The sequence below is a fragment of the Athene cunicularia genome, assembly GCF_003259725.1.
Source record: "Athene cunicularia isolate RWA chromosome 15 unlocalized genomic scaffold, athCun1 chr15_part1, whole genome shotgun sequence".
NCBI classification, from domain to species: domain Eukaryota; kingdom Metazoa; phylum Chordata; class Aves; order Strigiformes; family Strigidae; genus Athene; species Athene cunicularia.
In genome coordinates this window covers 189,173-203,690 of record NW_020799121.1, presented here as the reverse complement: position 1 = coordinate 203,690, position 14,518 = coordinate 189,173, and the positions used below count along the sequence as shown (strand labels likewise).

The following is a 14,518-nucleotide window of genomic DNA, read 5'->3' as shown; positions in this document are numbered from 1 at the left end:
TGTGTCCATGCAAGCTGAACAGCCCAGTCTCTTCAGTAAAATCAATTTCTGCATCAAGGAGATGTCCTTACCACCCACCTGGGGCTGGAGGTTAGACTACCCCAAGGTCCAGTTTAGGGGGTGGGGGGTTACCTCTAACTGGGCAGTGGCACTGGGTGAGGGAATGGGACCATCTGCAGGAAGATGCGGACAGCTGAGGTGCAGACAGCCGCAGAGCGAGCGCTCACCCAGGAAGGATGCACCCACGATAACCACATTCTTGCTCGTGGCCAGCTTCACGACACGGTTGGCATCTTCAGGCGTCCGGATGTTGAAAACATTTTCCACCTCCTTGCCTTTGCAGCTGAGAGCTTTGGGCCTGAAAAACACACATTGAGGGCGATACAGGTGCTTTCTTTGACCCTGTGGTGACAAACAGGACTGCAGACCCTCTTTCCAGGCCTCCAGCAGCATCTCAGTCTTTCCTTTTTTCACCTTTCTCTGGGCTGGAGACGTAACACAGAAAACCCCAAATGCTGGTGGGCAAGGGGCTGCTCAGTGGCCGCTGCCGACCCCATCCCTGGACCCATGTAGCCATGGGGCTGGGGTGAGCTCCCTCTGGGGCAGTGCAGCACAGCACAGGACAGGTACAGCTTTTCAAGCTTGTGCTTTAACTGTCGTCATGTTTTAAAATTTTCTGGAGTTTAATGGGACACAGAAAACTCACTCTGTCCTCCAGCAGACACTTTGGAGCCAGATACTGAAAGTTTCATAAGCCTCTGCAGATGCAGGTTCCACTATCCATTTCTAGGGGCACACTGCTGATGCTGTAGCAGATTAATCGTGTCCTCTCCACGTGCCTACTGGAGCCTATATATTTTTAAATATCTGGCCCCTGCATAGCTGACTCACATCTGGAAGTGGGACAGACAGTCTAAAAAATGTAGGTATCTTAAAAACATTTATGTGGTGTATCTGGAGCTTGTGCATAAGGATTTTGAAATTATTGCCAAAGGCATAATCCTCTTTTGAACATAATTAGGTGGCGGTTGCAGAGGGTGTTTTGGCTGCGGCGCTGCACATCCCAGCACCAGCCATTGCACTTGGTGGGGCTGTTGCTGTTACTGGTGGCACACTAGGTCACAAGGGGAGTCCCTGCTCCGGCTGTTCAGCAGCATCCCTTCCCCAGATGATAAATTTTGCAGGGGCTGCTTTTCTCCTACTTCATTTTGACCCTTTGTGTTAGGAGCGCAAGGAAAAGCAGCCAGGATGCCTTATTTTCATTTTAAAGTGCCAATTTTGACAAATCCCCTATCGAAAACAAATTGACCCTCTACTTCCAGGGACGATGTGGTCTCGGGTGATGCTCTGGGTCCCAGCAGCAGCTGTGTGGAGCACGACAAGCTCATCGCTACTGCTTTTCCCTATGGCTGGACCAGGTTTCAGTCTTGAAAACTTTCCTCCTGGGGGCAAGCCTCACAAAGGGGTCTGTTAGGCTGAGGCAACAGCAACATTTAATTAAAACTGCAACAGAGAAGCATTAAGCTTTCATTGTTGAGAAAAATCTTAAAAGATTGTCAGGAAATGAAAAATGGAAATTCAGATGGATGAATTATCTGATTGTCTGATTGAGGGGTGAAAAGAAGAGCAACATGGTAAAAATGACCTCTACAGAAAAATTCAGGATACTTCCACTTTGGAGGCTTTTGCTAATGAAAATATGTTCAAGGTCCTGGGCATTAATTTTAACACTTTAAGGTGATTTACTCAGGGGGAATTTCCTGAGTCTCTCCCATATACTCTCGAGCCAGCCCCCAGGGAACAGCACAGCATTAGGGTGCTGCTGGCAAACTCCTCCACATTTTCAAATCTCAGTTTGTACCAGTTTCTTTAAGAGCAAACAACACACAGACCCCGACTGCTTCAGGGGGTACTTTTTGTTAATACCCTTTTGACCTTGACACTGACCATAAAACACCCCAGTAGCAAATCCCACAGCTGTGCCACCAGCCCCCATGTCTGGTGGTTACCTGCTGTCTGGGTGACTCTTGGCTGACACAGGCTTTTCCACTTTGGCTGAGCACAGCACCCAGCACAGCTTTATAGAGATAGAGATATACATGATATAGATATATACACAGATGTATCCAATAGGTATTCCTTGACTTTCCTGCAAACACTCTTGCAAACAAATTCAGTGTCCAAATTAAACCACCATATTTGACCCTGTATCCCCAGGCACAAGCTCCTCACATTCTCAGATAAAACAGTTTCTCATGAAATGTTTGCTCATAGCTTACGTGTTTCCAGTCGCTATCAGCAGCTTGTTGTATTCCATCTTAAATCCATCCTTAAACACGGCTGTCTTGTTCTTTATATCCACGGCCGCAACCTGAAATCATTCCTAAATAATGTTAAGGGATGAAATCCCAGATGTTCACTGAGCTCCCAGCCCAACTAAATTCTCTGTTAGGTTTTAGTCTCCTGTGTTCCTGTCCACAGCTTAGCCAGTCCAGACTATAAATATTCCTAGTTACCTTTTCACAAATCCTTGAAGACCTCCCAGTATAAATAAAATAATGGGGAGAAATGTTTAAATGATCGCTGTCTGCAGTGCTTGCAGGCTGATTATTCTAGTCAGAGGCCAACTGGTCACCCCGGATCCACATGAGGATGCTCACAAATGGCAGGTAAGAAACAATGGCTACCACTGTTTGTGCAGGGTGTGCTTCCTGCTCTGGGAGGAATTGCATTAATTGTGGTTTTGAACAACCATGGGCAACCTGTGCTCTGGGGCACAGGGGGAGAAGCAATGTTTCTGCAATGGCATCCAGTAAGCCAAGAACAGAGACAGCTGCCACATCTCCTAAACACAGCCTTTGCACACTGGCACTTGTAGGATATGTCTTGCAGGTCCACATAGGACCCCCCTTACCTGCATTTCGGTCAGGACTTCAATGTCATGGGTGCGGAAGAACTCCTTGGGGCGTAGGGCAATCTGCTCTGGGTGGGAATCCATCGACTGCAAAAAAAAGCCATTTTTGTCAAACCACTATGGGTTGAACAGGCGAGTGGAGAAACGCCTGTGACTGACAGAGGTCAGCAGTAGTCTGAAATCAGTCCTTATGACATAGGTTAAGAGAGAGGCTCTACAGGACCTGGGAATCAAAGCCTGTTCAAGTAAAAGCCATCACCAGATGCTGGACTGGGCTCTGGTTGCTTCTCTGCTCGGTGTGGGAGTGGCACTCACTAGCTAAGGCAGGACCACAGCAAGTGCTCCCGAGTGTTTGCAAAGCAGCTCTTACTGCAGCCCCTCATAACACAAATTTCATAGGAGCAAAGGAAGAGCCCTATTATTTGGAAAACAGCCAGTTGCCAGGGGGAGTGGAAGCTAAATTAACTTCAGCAAAGGCAACGCTTTCAAAAGCACCCAAGTTACGCAGCACAAGTTCCCTCAAAAGCTGAAGCAGGGGCATGTGGCCCATATCTGCTCATCTTTTGCTGCAAGATAAAGGTTCTTGCTCTTCCCAGCCTTCCCTGGTCACTTCGGTGAGACCTACATCATCTTTACAGGCAGAGTTGAGCTCACGTTTGAGCCCAAGTTCATCTGTCCTAACCCTGTGGACAGAAGCTCAGATGTAGGGTAAGGACAAGCGGAGCACCAAGTGACCTGTGTGCAGGTTGTTCCATGCTTCAGCACACCCCTCCCTGCCTGCAGCACAGCAGGGACAGGCGAGGCCACAGACATGCCCTGGCCAAGCCCTGCAGCATGTCCCCCAGTGTTGAGCTGCAGCATCCTTCACCTGTGCCAGAGGCATGGCATCTGGGCTTGACCCAAGAGGGACAGGGGCTGCAAGGATCGGGGGCTGCACCATCTGCCCCTGGGGATGGACGTGCAAGGGATGGATGGATGTGCAAGGTCCTTCTCCCTGGAAATGTCTGTCCACGCCTGGGATGAGCCCTGCAGGACGCTCCCTTACCGTGACTTCAGGTAACACCGCGCTCAGAACAGACCCTTATCTTAGGGCTTGAGGCAGGGGCAGGGTCATACAGGTTTTACTGCAAATTCTTTAAACACCCAAATGTTTACAGAGAGGAATGTTTGACCGCACGGCTCGGGAGCGGCAGCCCCCACCTCAGAGGGCAGGGAGGGCAGCTCAGAGCAGGGCACAACCACCACAGGTTTTGCTGCTGCTGAGTGCTCCAGAGACCATTGCAGGGACGTTGAAGCACACCAGGGAGCAGGTCATGGTCCAAAGGGGACAAAGAGGACAGCCCGGCGGGACCTCAGGACATACTGATAACTGGTGTTCAACGGGGCAGAGGAAGGGCAATGCTGCAGTATCAGGAGACAAGAAGTCTGCTGCTTACAGCTTTACACACTCCTGCTCTAAAGACTCTTTCCAGGGCTAGTCCCACTCATAGTAGGATTAAGAAAAATCCTCTTTTTTCCTGGCCTGTTCCCAAAAATTCTGCCTTCTCTTCCACAGGCTTTGTGTACCAAAAGCAGCTACAGCCAGAGGTGTTTAGTGGAGAGTTTAACAAACCATGCACAACATCTCTGGCATGTGAGATGCTCTTACTATTTAACAGAGAGTAGAAAAGGCAGTTTAAGACTCAGAGAGTGGGGATAAGTGTTTCAGAGAGCTGCCTGTCCAGGATAGTGACTGTGAGCTTCTCTGAGCTCCCCAGCACAACCTCTGTGACTCTGGGATGCAGGTTTCAGCCAGCTGCTCCTCACCCCAAACAGGTCTGGTCCAAGCACAGAAATGGTTTGAATGCTGTCAAAAAGCTACATGCATATTTGCTTTCCTTTGAAAATAACTTTGTCTTGGGGCTGGAAGCAGAGTTAGATGCTGTGACTGTAGAGTACCAATATGCATCCCTGACATAAAGGGCAATACATATACCACCTCCAGGCTTCAAGATCTAATGCTGTTGTCCAACCTGAGTTTCTGTCTGATAAAAGGTAAATCTCAGGAATCAGTAATAAAAAATGTGATTAGAAGATCATCCTGTGTCTACAGATTGGAATGCAGACTGGGATGTGTGCCAGAGAAAGTGATCTTTGCACTGTGGCCAAGTTACCAAGTTGTGATGATGACTGATAATCATACTAATTATGGCATGGAGCATCACTGGGCAGTAAGAACCATGCACTAATAACTAACTTGGTAGACAATACAATTTTTTGACAATGCCCCATTTCATTGCCCTAAAGATTTTGATCCAGAAACATAATAAGATCCATCCAGGTATGTGCTGGTCAAGACAGCTATTGCTAGACCTATGAAGAATGTCCTTGCTTCTGCACCGGAGTACTCTTAGTTCAGAGTTTGAACAAATCCTCTTTTGTGTTTCATATTTCAGTTACCAACATAAAAGAAAATTCAAGGAAAAACAGAGACAGGACAAATAAGGAAGAAGAAACATGCTGCTGCAATGAATAACAGTGGGGAAAGGTACTAGGTCAAATTTTAAAGCTGGGGAAGAATGTGACATACCCGAAGTGATACAAACCTTACTGAGCTTTGGTCTGTCGTAGGGCAAGTGTCTGTCCATCGTGCACATCACAATCCTGTCTGAGAAACCCTCCTGGCGCAAGGTCTCTGCACAGACCAGTCCAGCTGCCCCTAAGGGAGAGGGAAGGCTGTTGGCAGCCGCGCATACGGGCCACTTAAAGGTCTGAACCCTTTGTTCCTTAACCCCGCTGGGGTTGACTCCAGAATCGCCATCTCCACTAGCCCTGGCCTTACTCTGTGGCCCTTCCCAAATCAAACAGCTTGCATGGGGAGCCAGCTGGAGTGGACGCACCAGGCAGAGGCAGGGATCCTCTGTCCGTGGAGCATGACACTGATCCTCTGGGGGACTTATCTGTCCCTAAACTCACACAGACGCACAAAAAGCACAGCTGAGGAGTGCTGCCAACACCTCCACACCTGTCACAAGCTCGGGGGCATGGGTGGCTGCTCGGATCCTTGCACTCCCCTAGTTGGGGAACGGTCTTGCAGCTTCCTCCCTGTGCACTCAGCTCCTGGTGAGTTTACAGCCGAACACATAGGGCAGGGAGTATTCCCTTTGGAGAGCTGAAGTGTCAGCTGTGTGCTTCACTGTAGAGGATTTTTCATGCAATTGCTTTGAGGGGGTTTTTTTGCTTGTTTTTAAACACAGAAAAAATGCTAAAATAAACAAAAAGCTGCCTTGGGGTGTGCTGTCCCCCTGCAGCCAGTCAGCCTGATGGGCAATGTCCCTTCTTCCCTGGCCAAACTGGTGAGACTTGAGAGCTCAGGTGAAAAGTCCTGAGTGTCTTCTCAACCAAGGAAGCCTCACTCAATGATGAGTGTAAGGGCCACAGTTTCTGTAATACCAATGAAAGAAGATGGACCTGGACAGTACCATGGTTTGGTCCATCAACAAAATGCTCCTGTTGATGGGAGGTGGGAGGATGATAGTGGAAGAAGAGACAGGCGGGTGGGCATCCTGTGCACGCTGCCTGGAGCATGCTGAGCCAGGACTGATGCCGCACTGCTACCAGGATGACCCTCACATCAGCAAGCGGCTGCAGTCGCCTGCCCTCAGCTCTGCTGGGCATGGCTGGATCTTGGTCCTTGATGCAGGGCTGGATGTGTAGTCTCTTCCCAGAGCTTCTTCCTCACAACGCCAGCTTTGAAATCTCTTTTCTCATCCACCAGAACAGAGTTTGGTCTTTAACAGACCTGTAAATTTAGTGGGTTAAGCCTGAGAAAGTTCATTCAGCAACAGCTAACATGGCCTGTGGAATGGCCTCATTGAGGGTTTTGAAGAGTGTCCAGCCCTGCCACACATCCGGACGGTCCAGCCGACCTTGGGAAAAAACAATGTCACACCCTGGCTTTCAGTCAACAAACAGTAGGAGCACAAGGAAGGGAAAAATGTTACCCAGCAGCAAGGGAAAAGCCAGCCAGGCTGGTTTTCCCCTCTGCTAAGGCTGCGAGCTGTAACTTAGATGGCAGGAGCAGGAGACTGCAGTGTGGTCCCTACTTCCACAGATTGGATCTGGTGACCTGGAGGCTGTAATCAGGTAAGAACAACCCATATGCCAGGAGCAGCCATCCCCTCACAGCCTGAGGACCAACACTGGACAGCTTGTGTCCTTCTCCCACCCTCCATTTCACCATAACATTCCAGCATCCATTCCAGAAACACAAACTCAACAGATGGAATTCACTTTCTACAAAAACTGCATTACACAAATGGAGTTGGGACAAGAGATAAGAAAATATAGCTTGGCAATTTTGCTATTTCATGCAGGGATTTGATATTTTCTGGAAAGATGGAAGAATTTATCTTCAGAGAATCACCTTGAGGTGGAGCTTTGGGGCTGCAGGCAGCTCCAATGGGATGAGACAGAGATGTGCAGGCTCCAAGAAGAAAACGTGTATCCACATCACAGGAACACCTGAGAGGACTCTACACTTCTCAGTTGTGAAAATCAGGGGTAAATGATATATCCATGGAGGGTGCACAGGGAAGAGGGTTCAGGACACGCACTACAAAGGGCTGTGACAGGGAACTACAAAGCTCCACAGACCAGAGGCACAGGGCACCTTTGGACCATTAGTGTGTAGGACAAAACAGCTCAGGAAGCCCCTCTAGGCTGACCCCTTGCACAGGAAGGGATGCAGGAGGGGTGACAAAGGTGAATCGCACACAGACTCTCTGCACACCTGCCCAGAAGGAGACACACACAGAGGTCCCAGCACACGCCACCCTGTACCTGCACCGATGATCAGCACATTGGTACTGCTCAGGTTGTAGTTGCTCAAGGAGATGCACTTTGCCATCATCTTTGTCCTCCTTTGTGTCTGAAGAGCCTATACCACCAACAAGAAGAAAAGTCAGTATCTTTTCTCAGCTTTAACCTGGGTAGCCAGGCAGGAACAGGAACAACTACACTACTGTCATAAACCAGCTTGGATAGAAAGGGAATAACTGTGCCCTTGTACCCAGCAAGGACTCCAAACCCATGCTCATCTAAATACCTTTCTACCATCCAGTGCACTACCCCCTTACAAGATACAAAAGGAAAAAAACCCATCATCTTCTGCAAATTAATACACACACGCAAAATGGGGGACAAAAAAAAAAATTTAGAAGCAGTCCAGGTGTGTCATTGTGCAATTCTGTAACCAACAGGTGAGATGGAAATGCAGAAATCCTATCAGGAACTTCATCCTGTGCCTGAGCAGAGCTTGTATACCTCTGATATCCAAAGCTGATGGACTCATCCAACCTGCCAGAGCACACCCAAGGGCCTATGCCACTGTAGCCCTGCTGCACAGACCTCTTGTTGCCAGCCACTAGGAGTCCAAAATGTGTTTCTGTTAGAGGAAACCCTCCTCATCACATCCCACCTGAATCAGCTGGAGTAGAAGTGCTGCCATTCAGGTGACCTCTCTGGATCTACAAGTGCTATAAAGGTCCAGCTGGTTCTGCGCCACTGGCTTCACATACACACAGGTGCAAACATGCATCAGAAGGTAGTTTTTCATGGAAAGAAATAGATGTGGCCTTAACAGGCTTCCTCCTGCATCCTGTCTTGGGGGATGAGAGCCCTCCCTGCCCATGCATCAAGTTCCTCTCCAGCAAAAGCTGCTGATGTCTGGGCTCAAGAGGGAGCACAGATGACCTCTGTCATTGCTGTGCCACATCCAGACCCAGCAGACAAGGCCAAAAGGCTGGTGGAAAAGGCCTGTTTCCATAGACCAACTAAATGAAAAGCTGCTATGAGCTTAAGAAAACACAAGTTCAGGACAAAGACCCAGTAAGACCTCCTGAATCCATGGACACCCCAGGTCAGGTGTCCAGCAGCTGCAGGGAGGCTGGACGAGCACAGGCAGGATGGGAGGGGGACACAACACCTCTGCCCTGCTCCACTCGTGCTCCCATACGTACTTTGGGCTGCTGCCCGAGACAGGACTGGGCTAGGTGGATCTTTGATTTATCCATGTTGGATGCTCACGCATCCTTCTATTCAGGCACTGCTTCCCCTGCCAGAGAGCCCAAAGAAAAGCATTTCCCCCCACTCCCACGCACACAGAGCAAAAAGCAAAAGCATGGGCCTTGATTTTGGGATGTCAGTGGCCACTCACCTGCTTGCTGGCTCGGATGTACACCTTCTCCTTCTCGATCTTCACCTGAGAGTGACAGAACAGCAGCAGTTTGCAGGACAGTGAGTGCCTCTGGCATGAAGAGGGTGATTATTCCCTCTGTCCAGCAACTAATGAACAGAACAGTGATCTCACCAGGCCTCCTGCCAGAGTGGCTCGGGCCATGCAGATCTCGCCCCAGATGGAGGTTGTGCGATGTTCCCTGTCTCATGCCAACTATGCACTGATGTTCAGTGTAAAACCTGATTTCTATCTCAGGCTTTCAGCCGGTTTCTCAGTTCCACCCCACTCCTGCTCAGGACACCTCTCACATTGTGCCCCTCACCCTCGGGAGGTGTCTGGTGCCCATGGCTGGAGGCAAGGGCAGCTGAAGGGAGGAAGGAAAGCTGGGTGAGGTGCTGCTCTCCACTGGTCACCCCAGCATGCACTTGGAAAAATGTGTGCTCCACACCTTCAAAGCGCATGCTAATCCCAATGCAAACAGCCATTCTGCAGATGACACCAAGCTGTGGTGCAGTTGCTACTCTAGAGAGATGGGATGCCCTCCAGAGGGACCTGGACAAGCTCAAGAAGTGGAACCACATGATCCTCCTGAAGTTCAACAAGGCCAAGGGCAGGGTCCTGCACCTAGGTTGGGGCAACCCTCAGCATCAGTACAGGCTGGGGGATGAAGGGCTTGAGAGTAGCCCTGAGGAGAAGGACTTGGAGGTAGTAGTGGATAGAAAGCTGGACATGAGCTGGCAATGTGTGCCTGCAGTCCAGAAACCCAAGCACATCCTGGGATGCATCATGAGAAGTGTGGGCAGCAGGTCAAGGGAGGGGATTCTCCCCCTCTGCTCTGGTGAGACCCCACCTCGGGTACTGTGTCCAGCTCTGGGGTCCTCAGCACAGGAAGGTCACGGACCTGCTGGAGCAGGACCAGAGGAGGCTGCAAAAATCAGTGAGGACAGGCTGAGAGAGTTGGGGTTGTTCAGCCTGGAGGAGAGAAGGCTCCAGGGAGACCTTATGGCAGCCCATCAGTACTTAAAGGGGGCTTATAAGAAAGATGGGGACAGACTTTTTAGTAGGACCTATAGCCACAGGACAAGGGGCAATGGCTTAAAACCAAAAGAGGGTAGATTTAGACTGAACATAAGGAAAAAATGTTTTACAATGAGGGTGGTGAGACAACGGAACAGGTTGCCCAGAGAAGTTGTGGATGCCCCATTCCTGGAAGTGTTTGAGGTCAGGCTGGAAGGGGCTTTGAGCAATGTGATCCAGTGAAAAGTGTCCCTGCCCACAGCAGTGGGGCTAGATTAGGTGATCTTTAAAGGTCCCTTCCAACTCAAACCTGTGATTTCTGTGATTTCCTCTGCTGCTGCAAGAACGAAGGTCTTACCTGGAACCTGGGTAAGCTGTCCAAGCCAGGAAAGTCCTCTATGTCACCTGTGCCGATGTTGAAGCAAGCTCCATGCCAGGGACAGCGGACTCTTCCTTTGGACAAAACCCCTACAGGAAACATGGCAGAGCAGAGTTGGTGCTGCCTGGCAGCTGCCTCCCATCCCTGCCTGCAGCGCACTGAGATTGAGCTGCCGTGACCTGGCCGGGGCAGGGATGGCGGAGGCCAGGTCTCCCTCCTGCTGTCCCAGTGATGGCAGACTCAGCTTCTTCACAGTGTGAACACCACTGCTGAGTGAGGCTGACCTCCGGAAGGCTGAAGGTTGCTGCCCAGGGCCTCCTGCAGTAGCAGGAGCTGTGTTGCTCCATGCAGAGCAGCTTCAAAGTTCAGACTGTGCAAGTATGTCCCCGTGACACTCCTTCTTTACTCAGAGGTGTCACCTCTCCTACTGGACACATGGAAGCTGTTGTGGACCTGGATGGTCAACAGCATCTTGGCTACTTGATGTGGAGTTCTCTTAACTTGTACATGGGACTGGTCCAGCCATTTGGGATAAAGGGTGAACAGTTACCAACTGGGATCCTGCATGAGGGATCCCATCTAAAATGCCCTTGCTGGCAGTGACCTTTCAGCATCTCTGAGCACAGATCCAAAGCAGTCTGCTCTACTTCGCTCTCCATTAGGGCCTGGGGTAGTGGTCTCTGAAGTCTTGCAGTCACCACCACAAGACCCAGTAGCATCTGGACCAAGCAGCACCTCAAGCAGAACATCACTTATTTAGAGCAAGTGTGTTTCAGAACAGATCCTGACACAGCAAGGAGTCTGCACACCACTAGGAAAGCACGGGGCATGCCCAAACCCACAAGTTCAGTCCTCACAAGTATTTGCTCAGAGGCTGCTACTTGGACTTTGGCTTTCCCTGCCTGAAAGAGCTGGCTCACACTGCTGGGACAGAGCAAACGGCTACAATTTGGCCATCCTGGACTAGTCCTGAGCTTGTGCCTTCACTTGCCAAGGAACAGCAGTGGCATGTCTCACCACCCACCATACGTGGGGACGCAGGGGAAGCCCCTGCATTAACTTCTGCAGCAAATCCTGTATTCCCCAGCAAGATCCCTGTGTGAGCAGCCAGTCTCAGGGATGCACTTGCAGGTCTCTGAAAGACAGGTGGGCTCTCACCTCCATTGGTCACCAGACCAGTGTGGGGCTCTTGTGCCTTGCTCAGCCAGCTGCTAGCCCCAGGCAAGGGGCTTGAGAGCATGGCTGCCTGCACCCAGCACCAGCTGCCTGTACCCAGCACCGCTGCTGGGCCAGAAATGCCCAGAAGGGCACTCAGTAGGGTGGTCTGCTGTCTTCCCCAGGATCCCACCTCCAGCAAAGTGCACCCTGCCCCCAGTTTGGATGAGACACTTCTCCAGCACGCAGACAGGCCAGCACTGCCTGATGCCATTACGCAGACTCTGGGGACCTGCCTGAAGCTTGTGCTGAGAAAATGCCAGGACACAACATTTCTTTTTGTTACTGAAAGGATCCCATCAGCTCAGACAGGATTTTGATTTATAGGAAGCTGTGGTTTTGTGGGTTTTTTTAAGACTGAGTGGCCTGAAAAATCATAAGGTGATTTTTTTTCCCCTTTAAGACATTCTTTTAACTCCTCAGTGGCTGGGAACTGACAAACAGGACAATATGAAAAGCCCCATAAAACCGGGCTTTGCATGGGGCCAGTGAGCTGCAGCTGTTTCATAACATCCAAGAGAGGTTCAGTTCCAGCTGAAGAATGAAGCTGAATTTAATGGCCCATGTCATTTTGTTCTTCAGTCACCCAAAGAAGCCCCAGCCCTGTGACCAGCAGTGGCAAGCTGGGGTCACCAGCAAACCAGATCCGTGGCGGAGCGCTTCCAGGAGGTTTGTGCACCCCCAGCTTCCTGCCCGTGCCTTCCTCCAGTGAGGAGACGCCAAGATGATGCTGAGTGTGTGGCACAGCACTGCCCCACACCCAGCAGCACACATGAACACCACGTGAACACCAGGCTGACTTTTGCCAATACTTTGATGTCCTTGGTTAGACTCCTCAGATGTGATGCAGACTGACCTTTGACCAGCGGAGCCCCATAGTGGGGACACTTGTGTCCCACAGCGTGGAATTCGCCACTTTCCTTGATGAGCAGAGCCTTCCCGCAGCCCAGGTCCACTTCCCGCATCCTGGGGAGGAGTAACACGGAAAAGACATGGCAGAGCATCTGCCTGGCAGCAGACACCACCCCATCACCCTGCACCCAGCACTGGCTCCACCAGGCTCCCCCCGTCCTTCAACTTGTTCACTACCAGCTGCAGGTGACTCACAGGTGTGGGTTATTACTGTCACCAAGGCAGCTTTGGAGGTGCCTCTACTGCTTCCAGCCTGGGGCACATCCAAGCCAGGCCACTGAGTGGCAGCTTCTTCCTCCATCACTGTGCCAAGAGGTGGCCTAAAGCTCCTCCCCAGCTGCTAGGGAAGCGGCTGGTGGTCTCCACCCAAGTCTGGGGCGTCAAAGTAAAGCTTTTCAACATGGAGTGGGACCAAGAAGCAAACTGGTTTTACAGCAACATCACCTCCCCTCCTGATCCCAGCAGCTCAGCAGGTCTCTGCCAAGCTTGTGTTCACTCACTCAAAGCAAACACATTTCTGAGACTTGAAAACCAGGAGAGGCAATTCTGACCCTTGGCATACTCTGGCCTTGGGATCTGCCTCCCTGCAGCTCTGGGGGTTGTGCTCTTGTCCTGGCCATATCCCAGGGTCAACAACGTGGGTCATCTTTTCCTGATAAATCCCTCAGGAGAGCAGACACCTATGTGTGACCTCCTTGCGGTCTCCCTCAGCTGTTCTTGCAGAATAAAGCTCACACCGTGACCTGCCCACCCACTCTGGCTGCTGGCCCCAGCTCTGCATCACAGAGGGGCTTTGTCTCCCTGCTGTTGCTGGCACTCAGCCCTGCCTTTGCATAGGAGCCAACTTAACCCTCGAGCTATGCACCAGGAGAGGTTCAGGTGCTCTTTGAAAGACCATAGATGATTGTGTGGTACCCTGGACAAAAGCATGATTAGCACAGCAGGAATCCTTTACACAAAAAGCTTTGCAGCTTGGGGGCTCTCTGGGTCACACCTGTGGCAGTCACCTGGTCCTTGACAAGCTAAGCCAGGCTGAGGCTCCAGCCATCCCTGTCCTAGCCAAAACCATCTCTTTGCTAACCATGTACCTTGTCTGCAAAGACAGAAAAAGCTACTGAGCATCCCCATCTGCTGAATGAGTGATTAATGATGCCATTAGTGCTGGAAAGCAGCATTTTAGACAATCCTTTCTAACTCCCTTGGCTTGGCTGAGAGCTGGTCTGCAGCCCTCCAGTTCAGCAGGGCTGTGCTGAGTGATACACACCTCTGCACTGGCTGCAGCGTGGGTGCAGCATCCCTGAACAGTGGGTGCATTTGCCCACAGCAGCCGGCTGCCCAGGGCCCCCCAGACATGGCATGCCTCCTCCCCAGTGCCCAGTGGCACCCATCCAGCTGTGCTCCGTTGCTCTGCTTGCTGGCCAGGCATGGTGTTTGCCATGCAGCTGCAGCATGTGTTTTTGTTTGCAAGAGTTTCCAATCCCTGCAGACCATATACAGAACCAGGCTGCATTTAGGCAGATGCATTACTCTGGGCAGTTGCACTATCCATTGAAATACGAGACCTTCAACCATTCGTAATTTACAGGAGGCTGCCCATTTTTCCTCTCAGCAGAGTGTGGAGATTGGGATGCAGGAGGCTCCAGTGCTGAGACCCCCCCCACTCCTCCACCTGCCCAGATCTTTGCAAGGGTACTTCTGTGGCTTTTCAGCCCCAACATTCTTAAGTGAGAATGATGTTGCTCTGCACTAAGCAGATGTTTACTCTCTGCTCTCTCATTGTGTGTCTCTACCACCTCTTCATCCCAACATGTCCTGTCCTCGGTGCCTTTTCTCACCACTCAGGTGCTCCCTTTCCAACCAACAG

At 50.9% G+C, this 14,518-nt stretch overlaps 1 protein-coding gene across 9 annotated transcripts in view; it reads right to left on the bottom strand.

Annotated features, from left to right (window-relative positions):
- The window catches only part of AIFM3 (apoptosis inducing factor, mitochondria associated 3), a 48,159-nt gene that overhangs the window by 13,232 nt on the left and 20,409 nt on the right, over window positions 1-14,518 (bottom strand). For all 9 annotated transcript variants that reach the window (XM_026860091.1, XM_026860093.1, XM_026860099.1 and 6 more), the window contains 8 exons: window positions 12,599-12,708; window positions 10,507-10,616; window positions 9,111-9,155; window positions 7,736-7,832; window positions 5,500-5,612; window positions 2,915-3,001; window positions 2,280-2,371; window positions 228-358 (listed from right to left, as the gene is read on the bottom strand). In XM_026860091.1, coding sequence (XP_026715892.1) covers window positions 228-358; window positions 2,280-2,371; window positions 2,915-3,001; window positions 5,500-5,612; window positions 7,736-7,832; window positions 9,111-9,155; window positions 10,507-10,616; window positions 12,599-12,708 — 785 coding nt within the window. The remainder of the gene's footprint in view (window positions 1-227; window positions 359-2,279; window positions 2,372-2,914; window positions 3,002-5,499; window positions 5,613-7,735; window positions 7,833-9,110; window positions 9,156-10,506; window positions 10,617-12,598; window positions 12,709-14,518) is intronic.